The sequence below is a fragment of the Convolutriloba macropyga genome, chromosome 8 (genome assembly GCF_964194025.1).
Source record: "Convolutriloba macropyga chromosome 8, txConMacr16.3, whole genome shotgun sequence".
In the NCBI taxonomy this organism is placed as follows: domain Eukaryota; kingdom Metazoa; phylum Xenacoelomorpha; order Acoela; family Convolutidae; genus Convolutriloba; species Convolutriloba macropyga.
The window spans coordinates 49,470,855-49,489,592 of record NC_134475.1 but is presented as its reverse complement, the minus strand read 5'-3'; the positions used below and the strand labels follow the sequence as shown (position 1 = coordinate 49,489,592).

Sequence of the window (18,738 nt, the reverse complement as noted above, 5' to 3'; positions counted from 1 at the left end):
ATTAGTGAGGGCCATTGAAATCCTTAGATGTTATCTGAATTTTATGAATTTTTATTTCAATTTCTTTTTAAACTAATCAACTGAACTTATACTGAATGAAAAAACAAGTTCAATTGGGCCACCCAACTAATAACTGAATTAGATAATGCCATGACTCATTAAAACAAGAGCTGCCGCCAAAAAGACGACGAGAAAAAAAAACAACAAAAAAAGCAAAAACTAAAATTTCAGGGCAAAAACTCAATATATAAAATTAAAAGCAACTTGTAACAACGTCAAAATGCAATCAGATAAAACCTTAACTACACAAACTACAAAATACACAGCAGATGGAAATTTTCCATAATGAGACTAGGTAACAAGTCAACGAAGAGAAAAAATAATGAGGCGAAATTCAAAAATCAATCAACAGAATCAATCAAAACGAAGTCTTAAAAATCACTAGCTTATAACGAAATAATTTTTGATAGATTTAGTAAAAAGTCATTATAAAACCAATTGGACCTGTCTTTGGTTAGACTGTGCCATGGGAACGGACTGAAGATACAGAAAAACTCGAAAAAAAATACAAACGGTTTGCGAAAACACAAATTATTGAAGCCATTAAAACCATTAGCTATTATCTGAAAAATATGTATGTTTAAATCAGTTTCTTCTTATACTAAATCAGCTAAAGTTATACTGAAAAAACAAATAAGTTCATTTGGGAAAACTTTGAAAATCAATGGGACTTGTCATTAACCGATTGTGCTAAAGGACGAGAAAAAGAAACAAAAATACACCACTCACATAGCTTTTTATGAAAACGCATATAATCCGGCAAACAAAGCATCAATTACGTCAGAATAATAACAAACATGTTACTTCTCAAATTACAAGGAATTGTATGGGACCTCTCAATGATGAGAGTAAGTTATAATTTACAAAAAGAACAACAAAAACTGAAAAAATTGAAAAATCAATGAAAATCTTAAAAATGTAAAAAATCATAATCTTTATGATTACTCGCAATAAACTGACTGCTTTGGGTAAGATAATTCCCTAAATCCTAATTTACAAACTTTTGGGACCGGTCAACATTTTACGACTACAAAAAGAATAAGAAAAGAAGTAAAAATAGCAAAATAAAAAAAAAATTGAGCAAGAAAAGCGTCGAAGCCTTTAAAAAACGAAGTTTTCAGTAAAAGCTTTTCTACTTTAAATGAATATTTTAACAGCAATTGAGTTCTTCTTCTGAACAATTTGACTCCAATAAATCAACAAACATGAACAAATAAATTAGAACCACGAATTTTTTTTAGAAAACCTGTAATATCAACGTCATTAAATTCAACAGCTTTCAACGGAAGCTAATAAATACGCTAAGTTATGACATGACGAGGCAACAAAGACGTTTGTCATTCATGTCATCTTTAAGATTTTACAATAATTATTGATTATGAAAACAACAACTAATACAGGCAAAATCAAGAAATTAAGTATAAAAGTGCGAGAAGAAATAGCCGAAGCCATTTAAACCATAAGTTTTTCTCTGAAAACTTTATGTATGATGCATTGAACGTCATCTCTGGGCCAATGCAACTATTAATATTACGATAATGTGATAAGAATCCAAGAGAAACCAAAAATACAAAAAAAAATCCAAAAATTAAAAAATATATATGATAACTTGTGCACCGAAGCCATAACACTAATAGCTAGAAGATAAAACCTCTGACTAGACTTATTTTGGTTGAAGTAGGAAAGAAGGGGGTCCAGTCATTTTTCAGACTGACTTACAGTTCACGAAGAACGAAAATAAAATTAAGATCGATTAGTTTTCAAAAAAAACTCGAAAAAATATTTTTAAACTTCTAACAGCCATTTAATTCAATAGCTTTCAACGGAATTCAATAAATACGCCCAAACGAAGCGAATGCCTCAATGGGAGGACAAGAATGTTTGTCATGTACAGGTAATCAATTAAGACATCACAATAAAACTAAAGACTATGTAAACAACAACAAATACAGGCAAAAACCAAAAAAAAAATCGTACGAGAAGAAAGTGTCGAAGCCACTTAAACTAGAAAATTTATCCATGATCCACTGAACGTCTTCTCTAAGCCAATGGGAGTTATCAATCTCAGGATAATGTGATAAGATTACAAGAGGAACCAATAATAAGAAAATATCCCAAAAAGTTTTTTAAATGTTTTGAAATCTTGTGGCATTGAAGTCATATAACAAACAGTTGGAAGATAAAGACACTAAAAAGATTAATTTTGGTTGCAGTAGAAAAAAGGGGTCCTTAAATTATTGAAATTGATTTACAATTAACCAAAAAAAATTTATGATTGGTTAAAAAATTTTCTCGAGAAATTAATTTTAAAGTCTCAACAGCAATTAGCTGTCCACTGAAAGCTCTAGATAGGTTCACTTAATGCTCGTTACAAAACCTTTTGTACCTTTAGTCAACGAAACTGTGCCATAGGACTTCAAAAAATTAGTAAAACATAAAAAGAAGGCGATCAAATTTTCATTTAAAATTACGAAAACTTAAAGTCCAAGCCAAAAAAAACACGAGCGATTTCTTGAAGACGAAATTTTTGTCCATTGGGTTGCATCTGACTGTAAATCAGGTTTTTCACTAACGAAACCTAGATATGAAAAGTGACTACTTTTTAGGTGACCCAAGAAAACAAAAAAATTATGAAAAGTTTTAAAAAAAGACCTCTCTTTAAAAAAAATTGATGCGTTTTGTAGCGTGAAATGTAATTTTGAAATAAAAAAATATCTTAATTTGATGAAAAATTACACTAAAAGTGAACAAAATCATGCCAAATATCCCGTGTTCACACAAAACTTCAATCCTCAATAACTCCTCGGAAAAAACGAAATTCAAAAAATAAATCTTTTTAATTTCGGTTACTACGCTGGACTAATGATACCACTCATTAATGATACCACTCACATTTACTTTTTAATGATACCACTCACATTTCTCTCCGATGAATATATCGATCAGCCAAAATTGTCTGAACAAAAAAATCCATTTGATTATTTAGTTCCCCCCCCCCCCCCCCACAAGTGGGGTAGGAACAAAAAAAGAAATGGTTCTTGCAAAACTAATATATATTCAACGCTTTTGCCAAAGGGTGAATTTTCGAAGCTATTGGCTAAATTTATTTACCCTGCAAGCTCATGTATTGTTATAGGATTTGAGAGATGAATTTTGCAAAACAAATACAAAACAGCTCTGCATTCAATAAATAATAGTTGCCGAATGTGAGATCAGGATACACCTAACAACTATTTGAGTTTAAAAAATCGTTTTCAATATCCTAAAAAGACCGATCATAAATTAGAAGACTTTTAAAGGATGCCAGTTTCGTTTTTGACTTTAGTTGCGTTTTTTGTTACGTTCTGATAATATCAATCGTGGAAAATTATTGCTTACTAGCGAAATCGGTAAAAAAAATTACATTAGGTTTAAGAGTGTTTTCCATACTGGTATCAATGCTCTGAAATAAAGCAGTGCACTTTTTTTGATGAATATTTTTCTCTATTTTTTTTTCTTACAATAGAATCCAATAGAATTTCGCTTCTGATAACTTTTGAATGATGTTACGTTGAGTTAGATATTTTGTTGAAAAAAGGACTTAAAATGTTTAAATGTTTTATGTGATGATAATCAAAACCTCAAATGCTCTATGACGTACTACAATGATATCCCAAAAACCGGAGTATTGTTATTGAGACAAATTTAAAGATAATAGTTAGTTAATTCAAAAATTTGTGTCTTCTCTCAGTAACCTCTGACATAATTTATTATATGACACAGATAAACAGATTTTTTCAACGTAAAAAGAACCAAGGTTATGTCTGCAGTCGTTGAATAAACTGAAAAAAAACACGCTTCAGTGTCTTGCTTAAAAGCCGGAAATAATTGAAGACTTTGAACCCGAAATTATAGACATTATTGACAAATTCTATTTCGTGTTATTGTGGTCTAATTCATTCCGGCCCCGAATTTTGTTTCTATAATAATCACAATTGATCGAATAGTTACACAAATAGACTATTTCAGAAGTTTGTGGTTTCTTGCGATACTATCATATAGCAAGCGGGGCTGGGAAGCTCAGCAGTTAAAAAGCATGCCGTGATTGTTTCCCAATAAACTTGTTTCAACTCCAACAGCCCTGTTTTCCTTTCAATATATCGTACAAAGCACGTTATAATGTTGCGTCTACTTATAATTCCCATAACCAATTTTATACCATGATATGTAAAAACAAACGCTCGTGAACAGGTGGCTAACAATTGGCAGAAGGAATAAAGAAAGGCCCCACCCAAACCCTTTATCCGTCGGAAAATTGGCAGAGATTTAAATTTTGTGGCATTTGTACAAAATCAGTAGAAAATTTTTACCTCTCGTTGCTGAAAAAAAAGAAATTGTAATTGAAGTTTAAAAAATAAATAGCAAAAGTCCAAAATATCCTGTTTTAAAATTAATATTCTGGTGCAATCATCAATTAAAAAATTGTTAAACTGATTTGCAATATCGTCTGGAAATAACACAAGAGTTGCAACTGCTTATCGTGTTATTTCCAGACGATATTGCCTATATAGTAGATAGTACATATGTATTCTGATCAGAGGTCACTTCGGCCTGGGTTGGTCTGGTCACAGGCAAACACGGTCTGGACCAAACACACGGTCGGTTTTGTTGGTCAATCATCTCCATTGATTTTTTTTAAAAAAAACGGCACCGCATTAGTTCTTTTTCATAACGTAATCAAGTCGGTAAATGAAAGAAAAATCAATGACGAAGCCTTTTACATTGACAAGAAGGGCCTGTGTCCACGACAACAATCTTAATTTATACATTCGTATACCCCCCAGTGAGCCTTGCAATTCCCACATTAGATGAAAATGAAGAATGAACAACCTTGAACGCTTCAGACAAATTCCTGCTTAGATCAATAATTTTTACACCCTCTTCCTTAATGGATGAGTCAACATTTTCCCCATTGAGTCGTGAAGTGTATTGTGTCTACAAGATGATTCATTCTATTCATAGAGCGCCCACTTATACTACGCAGTGCGGCAATTCTCTCAACTAATTCAGTAGAATATTAAAAAAGTGAGAAACCCTTTTTCAACCTGGGATTTTAAAAACTTATAAACTCAAAACAAGACCAAGATGCGCAGATAATCGATTAAAAACAATTGCAAAATGTTTGCTTCTGGAGAGCGTAACACGAAACAAAACATGCTTCAAAGTAGCTTTAGGAATTGGTATTCCAAGAGAAAACGTCACGTTTGGTATAGATATTGCATGTAGCCACATTTTTTCTATTTTTTCCTTCTCTAGAAGTTCTTCAATGATTCAAATTGCAAAATTCTTTTATCTAAAACTAAGGTAAACTCAGCAGTGCAAATAGCCAAGTTTCTCGGAAATTTCAACAAATCTTTACATCAAGTTTCTTCATAGTATTAATGGAAATGGAATCATAGCTCAAGAGAAAAAATTTTGGACTACAAATTCCTAGGAAAACCAAAAACACAATGTAGCACAATTGAAAAACATAGCAGGACAAACCTGGAATTAAAATTCAAAGAAATGAATTAATTCATGCCTTAATTATCAACACTTTTCCAGCAGCCTCAAAAGTTGTCAGTCAATAAAACACGCGACAAATGTGCAAAATAAACAAAAAGTTTAAACAAAATAAGAAACTAGTGTTGTCAAAGTCATAAAAAATAAAACAGTTTATAACCATTGAGATAACGTATTCTTAAAAAGCGTACACAAAAAAACTGCAAAAACCAAAGATAGAAAAAAGAAGGAGAAAGAGGAACATAGCAAAAACCACAATCTGATCAAAATTTTGTGGCTTCAAAATAAAAAGCACCTACATGTAGCCAAAAAATCTCAAACACAGCATACAATATAACTTCAGAAGCCAAAAATTTATTTTCTTTTTTCTCTTTCTATTGTTTATAAAAGGACAAAAATAACACCAAAAAAGCATGATTCACAAAAAGTACATAAAAAACTACTTGAAGCCAAGAAATTGACCCTAATTACACCACATTAGAGCGCCAACGAAAACTTTTATCGTTCAGTCTGAGCAACCGGACCATAAGAAAGGCAGCAAAAAAAGCGAAGAGCTAAAAAAACACAAATAAAATGCTAAAAGTAGTATCAGAGTAAAAAAGAAAATCGCTGAAAAGAACTCAGGCCGCAAATGACAATCATCTATACCTCCTAAGAAACCCTGCCATTAATACGATTAATTGATAAGAAAATAAATGGATAAAAACACAGGCAAATTTTTATAATTACCAAATATATTTGAAAAAGAAAGTGTCAAAGTCATAGAAACGAATAAATCTCGCCTGAAATTTAATAGCTTTTTCCCTCTCTTTACTACTCCAACTTGATTGAAATCACCATTCTAATTTGTCTTCTGATTAACATAAGGAAGTCGAAAAACGTATAAACAGATCTCAAAACAGGCAGAACGCGAATGCACTCCAAACTCTTTGGATTGTATAAAAAAATATATAACGACTGCTCATCTTCACTATCGCGCAAATTTTGCAACAAAACACATTAAAACTCCAATATAATTTCACTTTTTTGTTGATTTGATTAAACCAATTGAGAGTGAGACAAGAACAACTCGACTCAAAGAAAAAAATGTAAAATAGATTGGGCTCTTTTAGAATGTTCCAAACTTGTTTTTTATCTTATAGGTCGAATATCTTTTTTGCCACTTAAAACAAGACATTTAGGGCGCCAATTAAAACTTAGTTTTTCACATGTAAATTAGAGATTGAAGACTTCGAGTTCAATTGCTACTTTAATTACATTTGCAAGAAAAATTCCAGCAAATAGTGAAATGTTTAGCCTATACCACCTTATATTCTTTAACGTATCTGCACAACACACATGATCTCAGAAACCATTGAGGGTATTTATTTAACTAAAATACATCAGGTAACTGTTTGTTAACCATTTTTATTAATAATTCTCTTCTTCCAGAGTTTTGTGTTTTATTTTGTTTCAGGCATTGTGTGTCAATCTATGCTGGAATTCTCCATAGGTTTCTAATTTCTTTAAATAAAGTGTAATTGTACGCGGTTTGTGGCAATACAAGTTACTTTTCAACTGACTGTCCGCGAGGATAAAAGTTACGAAAACGATTAACCTTTATGTTTCAAATTTTGTCTTTCGACATCGCCCGTCAAAAGAAAAGCTCTTGAATCCTGATCCAAAATTACTTGAAGTAAAGTCATCAAATTTTGTTGTAAACGATTTATTTTTTTGTGCAGTACACAGTACTCTTCTTGGAAGACAAAAATAATTTGAAAACGATTAGAGCTTGCACTAGTTTACTATATTAGTGACATAGCTTGAGTATAGGTGGTGTGAAATAATCAAGTGTGGTGAAATGTACCTGTGGTAGTGACCCCGGGTGACCACATTTTCCTGCAGCACTGGAGGACAGCTGTGAACACTTCATCACTGCAGTTGACGAGCTGGATCTTGTTGGACATGTACAGATTGACGGCAGAGTACACTTTATGCTCCTCACTGTCTGTTCTGAAACAACAATTAACCTGCAATTAACACCAAAAGCAACTCTGTTAGAAGCTTGAGAGAGAACAAAGTATTGTAAATTCAGCAACATATCTGACAGATTGTCAGAAAATAGCCACTATAGCTTCTTAGAGCTGTGGCACCAAAAACAATAAAGACCAACCAAAAAAGATAAATTTTTGTTCTTTTTATTAATTGCTGAGATATTCTAATTTGATTAAGAATCTCTGCAAGTTACTACTGCTTCCAATAGCTGCTCTCAATTCAGCTTCAAATATTGTGACACATATTAAGCTGACCGTTATCTCCTTGAATTTAAGTAAAGAAAAGTAGTTTTGAAAGTGAGACAGTCGTTTTTGAGAGTGGGCTAAATCACGTGTGACCTCAAGCAAATAAACAAAAAAACTCGCTCCACATATTGTAAAGTATGACGTCACACACGTATTTCAGACTCAAAAGTACACATTCGCTTTTACCTGAACCGACTCCTTGCTAAAAAACTATTTTCCTACTTATTCTGATCAGTTTAAAACATTACAGGTAAAATTATAAAAAAAAACTGATAACGATATCTTCACACATTACAACTACGGAACAACTATTTACAAAAACGTTTAAAATTTTACTCAATAACAGACTAATAATCAAAAACGAGATTGAACTGGCGAAAACGTACATAAGGAGAAATTTGAGGAAAGGGAACGTAAAAAGGAAAAAACAAAAAATTAACAAAAATTGCTACAAATACTAATGCAGCATTTTTAAACAAATCTTCAGGAAAAAACTTTTTAAAAATGCTTCTGCTCAATCTTTGACCCACTCAATTCCTTTAGGAGACATACGAGAAAAATTAAAGAAGGAGAAACCAAAAAAATTTTAAAAAACGCAAATTGGCATTTTGTTCAGTGAAAATGCCCTGTATAACCTTGAGTTATCACTTTTTGGTTGCACTGCCTATACATAACGCTAAAGTATAAAGTGAAATTAATAACTAATAAGACATGCTTGCAATCAGAAGATATGATATAGGCAAGAAACTTTAAAGCTGATAAAAATGGGGCAAAATTTGATTTAAATTACTGTATTTTTCAAACATACAAACATCAAAAATAACATAAATAATGAAGGATCACCATAACCACTTGAACAACAAAAATCAACAAAAAACTTACCAAATGCTCTAAAAGACTAAAATAGAGTACAAAAACTGCTAAAAAACGACCAAGAAACTGAAGTGCACAAAATAGCTCAAAGATGCTTCTTGAAAACTATTATTTGCTTTAAATGGTCAAAATTGTTTTCAAATGTACTATAACTAGCTTAGCTAGTTAAACCAAATACTATTGGTTGGAAGAGTTAGAGTGAAAACTGCTTTGAAAAAGCTGCACGTGATCAAACAATATCGCTCCCTAGAGCAAAATTTTTACACAATTGCTTTTCCTGCTGCCTCTGAATGAAGCAGGGAGAACAAACGCTGTCAATTCTCCCTCTAGTTTTCAATTTTGTTGTGCAGATTGAAATTAAAACTTCTTTTTACGTGCGACAGATTACCCTTACTACTTTTGGAGTCGTGAAAACATATCAAGACAACTCTTGGACTACAGTTTGAAGAACTTACATTAACAAAGCAGAAAATCACAGCTAAAAAGACTAGGAGTTCACTTGGAAAAACTTTTATGAAAACAAATGAAAAACTCGAAAAAACCACTGAAAACAGTAGTCAAATTGCCCCACGTGAAGAAAAACCATTTTCTCTCTACTTTGAAATAGGAGTGAACGAATTTCAAGACGCAACACCACTCTCTTTTTCCTCCAATTCCCGTTTCGGCATTCCCAAAATAACTTCTTCAACTTTACTTTAAAAGTCATCTAAATGTGTGCACAGACCATAAAAAAACACAGCGCCCCAAGACAATACAAATCTTTTTGAGAACACCAAAATTAGGCCAAGAAAACTCATGAATGATCGATCACAGACGCCCAGGCCAGACCATTAGACGAATTGGTGTAATGGGTAGCACACTAGACTTGCACGTAAGAGATGCTAGTTAGAGTTCAGTACTGGTTCATTTTCACAGTAATTTCTCCTGTGTGTGTGTGTGTGTGTATGTGTGTGCGTGTGTGTGTGCGTGTGTTTGCGTATGTGTGTATGTTTGTTTGTTTGTGTTTGTGTCTGTGTCTGTATGTGTGTGTTTGTGTGTGTGTGAGAGAGAGAGAGCGAGAGAGAGTGTGTGTGTGTGATCGTCAGTTGTATGGTGTGTTGTGCTGTGTTTTGTGGTGAGATTGTGAGTACCTTTTGAAGAATATGGAAGATAGAGTGTTGCATGAGTTGAGGTTCAGTGCCATCGTTGCCTCCCACCCGATGAAGGAAAGGTTCTGCAGAGTCTGACAGAGAGTGTCTACGAATATCTTGTGGTCGTCTCTCTTTGCAAACACTGGTTTACTGTACGCAAAAGGGTACCTGAACAAATATACATCAGAAACTAATTTCAAGTTCACCATATACAAAATATAGATTGGATTTCCACTAGTGACATTTGAAAACAAGTTAGTTAGACCTAATTGTGGTCTCTCAGATGCATGAAGAATCTCGTTATTGAAAATGTAAAGCATTAAGAAAACTTAAAATGTTTTTCTGCTTGATGTTTTGAGTCCTAATTCATCCTCAAGAATTCAAAAACCTAGCAAGGTTGCGAGTCAATGAGGACAGATTCAGTGTCCACAGGCTATTTGATTTACTTTTTTTGCAAAAATTATCGACCGGCCAAAATAGAATATTCCTTAGCCCCATTTAATGGAGTTTTCGAAGAAAGTGGAAGAAAGGTGCTTAAATTTTGATTATTGAAACATAATCAATATGGACATGCAACCTCTTTTGAGCAAAGACAGATCGGAAGATTAAAATTTCAGATACTTATGATTTTTTCGAGTTTTTCACAATGAATTTTTTCTTGTGTCTATTTTTTTATTCTGATCTGAGCTGTTCATTAAATCTATTTCGGTTTCATCTATTATTAGATACCTTATAAATAATACCATAATATAAATAATACCATACCTGAACAAATATACATCAGAAACTAATTTCAAGTTCACCATATACAAAATATAGATTGGATTTCCACTAGTGACATTTGAAAACAAGTTAGTTAGACCTAATTGTGGTCTCTCATTATTTAAACCCCAAATTATTTAAACCCCAATTTCTCTTTGAGAAGTCGAAAAATGTGAAAGATCTCTTTCACGAACAATTTACTTTTCTAAGGTTTTCCGTTGATACCAATTTTATGCATCTCGTCGGTTAGAAGAATCGTTGACCAAAATTGGCTAAACAAAATAAACATAAGACTGGTAAAGTTTCTAGTCCCCAAATAATTTTGGGAAATTGGAACAAAAAATGTATGAATATAAAAACTCAATTGTTTACGGATGGATCCAGACACAGATTCACAATTAGTTTTTCTTGCCGCAATTTCGAAACAAAATATAAAAAAATTTCAAGCAGAAGAAACATCAACTTTTCTTTATGTCTGCGACATTTTAAATAACTCCACCTGTATCAAGCATATAAAGTTTTCTTAATGCATACGAAATTTTGAATAACGAGATTCTTCATGCAGTTCAGAGACAGCAATTAGGTCTAACTAACCCGTTTTTAAGTGTCGCCAAAATTACCAAAAACTATGCTTTTCGAGGAAACAAATAGCTTCGTGATTTAAAGTTTTAATCTTTCGGTATTTTTGTACTTACCGATTATATGTTTTCAGACACCCGTTTGTAAATGTACGTCTGAATTTGCAAATATTTGAAAGGGTAAAACTGAGCAAAAAAATTGAACATAGCAAACTCTTCTTGTAGCAAAGTGATAGCAATAACGACGAGAGCAATTTGAGAGTTTAATGTCCAATTTGAGATTTTTTTTTCAATCAGTTTTCTCTTTTCTTCTTAATTGATTCGTTGCCATCGAACTTCAAACACATGTCTTGTTTTAAGAAGCAATTTTTGTATATCTCATTGACCTTACAAATAAACTTTTGCACATAGATTTCTACCTAAATTGACATCAATTATTATCTTCTTTTTCCAATAATTTCCTATATAATTTTTTGGACAAATACTTTAGTAAACGTGTCAACTTTTTGTTCCGACCACACTTGTGGGGTGGAGGAACTTTATACTCAAATGCGTTCTTTTTTTTTGTTCAGACAATTTTGGCCGATCGATATATTCATCGCGAGAAATGTGAGTGGTATCATTAAAAAGCTGGTCCAGCGTAGAATTCAAATAGAAAAAGGTTTTTGTGATTTTTGTTTTTTTTTGTCGAGGAGTTATCGAGGATTGAAGTTTTGTGTGAACACGGGATATTTGTTTACTTTTAGTGTGATTTTTCTTCAGTTTAAAATATTTTCCATAAAAATAGTATTTCAAACTTAAATTTATTGCCAAAAATGAACCAATTTTGTGTTCCTAATATTCTAAAGGCGATAAAAAGACTAGTCCTGGTCTCATAGGGAGGTTCAATATCAAAAAAACTTGAATTCTAGTTGAGAGCTCTTTTTTATAAAACTTTTCTACTTTCTATTTGCTTTTTTAAGTCACCTAGAGACAAGTCACCTTTCATATCAAGGTTCCGTTAATGAAACACCTCCTTTACATTCAAATGAAGCCCAATGAACAAAAAAACCAAGGAATTGCTCATGTTTTTTTGGCTTCGACTCTGAGTTTTCGTAATTTTAATAGAAATTTTGAATTTCTTTTCGAGGTTTCAATATTTTTTTGTAGTCTTATGGCATGGACTCATTGACTAACAGAGCAATATGTTCCGTTTAAGTGGAGTTTAAATTCCGTTGAGGTTTAAGTGAACATATCTAGTGCTTTGAGTGGACAGCTAATGGCTGTTAAGACTTTAAAAATAATTTTTCGAAAATTTTTTTGGAACATTAACCCATCATAAACCTATTATTGTGAACTGTACAGTCCCTGTGATGACAGCAACCTCTTCCGTCCTACTGTATCCAAAACTGATCTGGCTAGCTGTTTTATCTTCTAACTTTTAGCTATATGACTTCAATTGACAACTCCTATCGTCTTAAAGAAGACGTTAAGTGGATCACAGATAAAGTTTTCAGAGAAAAACTTATGGTTTAAATGGCTTCGACTTTTTCTTCTTGCACTTTTCTACTGAATTTTTGAACTTTGCCTGTTTTTGTTATTGTTGTTTTCAAAGTCATAAGACTTGTTGTGATTTCTATGCGTGACAAACATCCCTATACTCCCACTGGGGCAGATTTGAGCGTGTTTATTGACTTCCGTTGAAACCTATTGAATTTAATGGCTGTTAATAATTTAAATATAATTTTTCGAACGTTTTTTTGAACATTAACCAATCTTAAAATTTTCGTGAACTGTTAGTCAGTCTCAGAATTGACAGAGCCCAATTGCTTTCTACTGCAACTAAAATTAGTCTGGTTAGCGGTTTTATCTTCTAACTATTGGTTAAATGACTTCAATGACAAATGATTTCAAAAGTTTTTTTAAAAAAAAATTGGATATTTTCATTTTATTGGTTACTTTTGATCTCTTATCCCATTATCCAAATATTATACACATTATCCAAAAATTATTCTAACCTTATTGGCTTAACAGAGACTTTCAGTGTATCACAGATAAAGTTTTTAGAGAAAAGCTAATGATTTGAATGGCTTCGACATTTTCTTCTCGCACTTTTCTACTGAAGTTTAGTTTTTGCCTGTTTTTGTTGTTGTTTTCATAGTCTTAAGACTTATTCTGATATTATATTGATTATCTATGCATGACAAACATTTTTTCTTGCCATCGTGTTATTTCTCAGCGTAGTTATTGACCTCCGTTGAAAGCTTTTTGAGTTTAATGGCTTTTTTTTAGTTTAATGGCTTTTCAGACTTTAAAAATACTTTTTCGAAATTATTTTGAACATTAACCAATCTCAAACTTTTTTCGTGAACTGTTAGTCAGTCTTAGCACTAACAGAATCCTTTTTCATTTGTAGTGCAGCCAAAAACAATCCGGTTAGCGGTTTTATCTTCTACCTAATAGTTTTAAAACTTCAATTCCACTAGTTTTCATATTTTTTTTAATTTCCGGGTACTTTTTCTTATTTCTGATTACTTTTGAAATCTTATTACATTATCCTATTTCTTATCCTATTACTGATAGTTCCCATTGATTTAGGGAAGACGTTCAATTGATCGTAGATACGTTGTTTAGAGAAAATTGTATGGTTTTAATGGCCTCGACACTGTCTTCTTGCACTTTTCTACTGATTTTTTAATGTTTTTGCTTGTATTTGTTGTCGTTCTCATAGTCAAACGTTTTATTGTGATAACTTATTGATGATTTGAATATGACACAAATTTTGAGGCATAATTCGATTGAGGCATAATAGAATATAACTTTATTTCTATTGACTTCCGTTGAGAGCTTTTGAATTTTATTTTATGGCTTTGATATTACGGCCTTTCTCAAAAATTTCGGGTTATTAAATTTTTTTTTTCTTATTTGTTTTGAAGTCATAATGTTACAAAAAAAAATAATTTCTTTGTTGTTGAAAAACAGTTTGCAAAGGAAAAAGTTTTTAATTAATAGTTCATTCGGCTTCGACACATCTCTCTCTCATTTTTTTTCAATTTGCTGTTTTCGCCTGTTTTTTTATTTCCTTTATGTAATCTTAAAATTTCGAGAAGTCTCATCATCTTCTAAATAAGGGTTAAACAAACGAAACTACTAAATTCAGTAAGTTTTTAGCAAATAGCCTTAAGATTTATGATATTATTTCTTTTCAAGCGTTTTTTTTTTAAACAATTTTGTGTTGTTATATTTGTCAACTTGTATCGGTTTCTCACCATCGAGAGGCCCATCCACTTCTTTTTTTCAAATCAAATATTAGCGTGTCTATTGATATTACGTCGTAACTGATGTTTTAATTGTTGTTTGTAGGACAATATGCGTTTTAATAAAAGTTTTGTTAGTGTAATATTTGTGTTCCTTCTCTCTTTTTTAAGCACATTCGCGTAATACCACATCCCAATGATTTTCGAATGAAGCTCAAGTGAACATAATTAATCTTTCAGAATAATTTTACTTGAATTAGTTTTAATAACAATTGAAATCCAAAAAAAACTTAAAATTCAGATAACAGCTAAAGCTTTTAATGGCTACAAAAATTTGTGTTTTAGAAATTTATTTGTTACGTTTTCAGTTTTTCTACATCTTTAGTCCGTTTCGGTGGCTTATTCTAACCGAAGACAAGTCCCTGTGGTTGGTTATTGACATTAGTAACTTTTGTTGACTTTAGTAATAATCGCGAATTTTTTCTTTAAAAGCTAATGATTTTCAAGACGTTTGAAAATATTTGGTTTAAAAAATGTTGGTTGATATTTGAATTTGGGCTCATTATTTGTTTTTTTGCCAACTTTTTGCCTAGTTTAATTAGTATAAAGTCCAATCTGCTTTGTATTAACAAAAATCCCAATTTGTGTAGTTAAGGTTTTATCTGATTGTATTTCAACCTTATTACTATGGGCTTTTAACTTAAGAGGTTCAATTTCTGCCGCACAAAATGTTTTTGTTTTTGCCCATTTTGTTGTTTGTTTTTTTCCCCACAGTCTCATTATTGACTAATTTTGTGAGCGCTGTAATGAGGCATGGCATTATTTAATTCATTTTGTTGTTTGTGTAACTGTTTTTTCAATTCAAAGATCTACTTTTAATTTTCTCTACATGTTGTTGTCAGTTAAGTCAAAAAGGTAGATGAGCCTGGGTCGGAACATCATGTGCAAACGCACATTAACGAGCCTCCTTGTAGTCATAAATTCTAACTGCTAGTTAACTTCATTCGTTTCATTTAGAAGGACGTTCGTTGCTAGGCAAACAAAAGGCCAAATTTTAAGCATTTCATACGTCTGGAGATTAATTTTAGCCTCAGTCGTAATTACCAGGACAAACAGTACGAAGTCAATTTGCTTTGGTATCATTTCTTGAAACAAAAATACTCAAAGAATTAAAATATAAAGTTTTCAGAGAAGAGCTTGTTAAAACTTTAATGAAACATAGGCAAGTTTATAGTGAAAAGTTTATTTTTTAATGCCTTCGACACTTTTCCCGCTCAATTTTTTTCTTGAAATTGCTGTTTTTGCCTGTTTTTGTTCTTTGCGTAGCCGTAAATTGCTGACAATTCTCTTAGGCTTGTAATTGAGGATTGAATTAATGATGTTACTCAAATCAGTCAGTTTACAGCCTTTAGTCTTAAAGTTAATGATATACATTTTCAAATATTTTTCAAACTTTTCAGTTTTTGTTGTTCTTTTTGTCAAATTAAAACTTATTTTCCTCCGTGAAAGGTTACATTCAATTTCTTGTTTTTCCAACAAATAACATATCTACTGATACTATTTGTCACCTATGCTTTGTTTGTTGAAGATTATGCGTTTTAATAACTTTTTTTGAGTTGTCATTTTTAGCGTTTCTTTTTCTCTTCTTTCAGAACAATCGCGTAGTAACAGATCCCAATGGTTTTCAAATGGGGCCGAAAAAAATTATTTAAACTCTAAGTATAATTCTTTCAGCTGAATTAGTAGAAATGAGAATTAAATTAAAAATACATTATATTCAGGCAAGAGCTAATGATTTTAGTGGTAGCAGTAGTTTGTCTTTTCGCAAATGGTTTGTAATTTTTTATGGTTTTCTATGGCTCAGTCTACCCAAAGACAGGTCTTTTTGCTTTTTTGTAATAAGTTTGTAGTAATTTATCAAGGATTATTTAGTTAAAAGCTAATGATTTTTCAGATTTTTGAAAATTCTGGTTTAAGAAATGTTGATTAATTTTTTGAATTTCGCCTCATTGATCGTTCTCTTTGATGACTTGTTACATAGTATCAATAAAAAAACTTTCCATCCGCTGTATAGTTAGGAGAAAGTAAATTTGAGTAGGTAAGGTTTTATCTGACTGCATTTTGACGTTGTTACTATGTGCTTTTAAGTTTAGATATTCAGTTTTTGCCGTGAAATTTTTGTTTTTGCTAACTTTTTTGGTTGCTTTTGTCTCGTAGTCTCTTTAAGGTCAGATCTCATTAGCGCTGTAATAGGGCATGACATTATGTAAATCAATTAGTAGAGAGATTATGTAACGATTGTTTTAAACTCAAACATCTATTTTTGTTTTTTCTTCATTTGGTTGACAATTGAGTCAAAAATGTAGATGAGCTCGGGTCGGAACATCATGTGCAAACGCACATTATCGAGCCGCCTTCTTCTCTCTGTTTCTATAAGGATGGCTTCATGTTCGGACCCTCACTTGAATTTACATATAATAATTTGGATGATCAAATTTTTTTCTATGAACTGTTCTTCGCGTATTCCTATCAGGTATCAAAGTTAATACTTGAAGGCTGCACAAAGAATGTACAAGAAAAAAATATCTCAAATTGTTTTTTCAACAAGCTTTCTAGTGTTTTAAAGAAAAAATGATACATTAATTATTCCGACCCACCATGTCCGGAACTTTCCTTATGAAATAACATAACTGTGTACGACGAATTAATAATGGTATGCTTCTTTGATAAATAAATTTGGCTTTTTCAAATGTTTATTTTTTCTTTGATTAGTTCAAACATTAGGTGGAAAGGTACATTACCGATCCTCCTTGTTCATTTGTGTACGCAGTATCGGTTTTCACAAGTAAGGACCTTCATATGATCCCGTAATTGTTTATTTGTTTTTAGTAATTTTTTTCAGATTTATCTTCCGGTTTCTGTACATTATGTCAACGACCTTAACATTTTTTCAGTTATTGAAGCCCACGGTACAAATTACAAATCAGTGATGCTGGGAAAATTACGTACATTTCTAGCAGTTGAAGAAACAAAATCTCGCTCTAAAAATAGAATCTCGTATAATTGCAAAATAAGTGTTGATGTACCCGTTGAGTTTGAAGTTGATGCAGTTGTAGTCCAGTTTCTCCTTCTGTATGCCAGGGGAGTAGAACTGGAGGATGGCTGCCTTGATCACTCTGTAGAGATCTTGGGATATGTTGAACAGTCGCACCACGTCCTCCGTCCAAAAGTCCATTATGAAACTACAACACACCACACAACTTAACGAAACGAATACCTAAAGATAACTTAGTAACCTTGATTGTAAGGAAAAACTTGATATCATAATTCTGCCTTGGTTACTGATATTAAGATAAGCCAAGAGCAAAACCTTGAACTCAAGCTTTCCAAACCATTTGTCTTATCAAATCTAGCAAAGAAATGAAACTACACTATAGTACTAAGAAGCTACGTAGAGCTAAAGAATTGGTAAAAAGCGCCTCAAACACCAGATAAAACAAAATTTTGTGTTCAAAACAGTTCCTTAATCTTTTGGCTTATTAACATTTAGTAGACGATTTGTAAATTTTCACATAAGTTCCTGACGACATCTGAGCCAAATTGCCGACAGTTTTTGTCCCAATTTTTTCAAAGAACTGACTGTTTTCGTTTTTGTTGCTTCGAAATTGTCCATACAATTTCAATTAGATTCACACTATTTGGTGACCATTCCGTTACTTTGATTTCTTTTTCTTTAACTGCTGACAGTCTTTGATTTATGCACAAGAACATTATCTTGTGGACATTAAGATTATTAAAACGCAACTTTTTGTCATATTTGTTGATATTTCCAAGTAAACTAAAACCTTTAGCTTGTTTGAAACTCTAACAAAAAGTTTTCCTCCATCTAATTGTACTATACCTCAAAATATAAGTGGTTGCTTGTCCGAACTTGAATTTTTGTTTTTTTTTCTCGTTCTACTTCTTCGAAGAACTCGGACAACGCCGGAGACATCTTCAGCCATTTTGGTAACGTTTTTATGCATGCCGTGTACCAGATCTTAATTTTAAGGTGAGTGGCTTCTGTTCTTTTGTCCATGAAAATCAGATATTTTGAATCGCAACAGCGTGGCAAACAGTAAAAGAACAAAGCCACTTAACCATGTTTTCGGTGAAATTAGAGAAATAGAGAAAGAAATCTCGTTTACAACGAAAAAATTTTACAGATTTTTTCATATCGTATCGCATTTTGAGCAAGATAACGAGTACACTTTGTGTGTAAGTAGCTTTTGGGTACCAT

At 32.1% G+C, this 18,738-nt stretch overlaps 1 protein-coding gene across 2 annotated transcripts in view; it reads right to left on the bottom strand.

Annotated features, from left to right (window-relative positions):
• LOC142344790 (uncharacterized) overlaps positions 1–18,738 on the bottom strand; it is a 46,658-nt gene that overhangs the window by 19,814 nt on the left and 8,106 nt on the right. For both annotated transcript variants that reach the window (XM_075396733.1, XM_075396734.1), the window contains exons 3-5: positions 17,546–17,701; positions 9,884–10,051; positions 7,448–7,593 (exon numbers count right to left, since the gene is read on the bottom strand). In XM_075396733.1, coding sequence (XP_075252848.1) covers positions 7,448–7,593; positions 9,884–10,051; positions 17,546–17,701 — 470 coding nt within the window. The remainder of the gene's footprint in view (positions 1–7,447; positions 7,594–9,883; positions 10,052–17,545; positions 17,702–18,738) is intronic.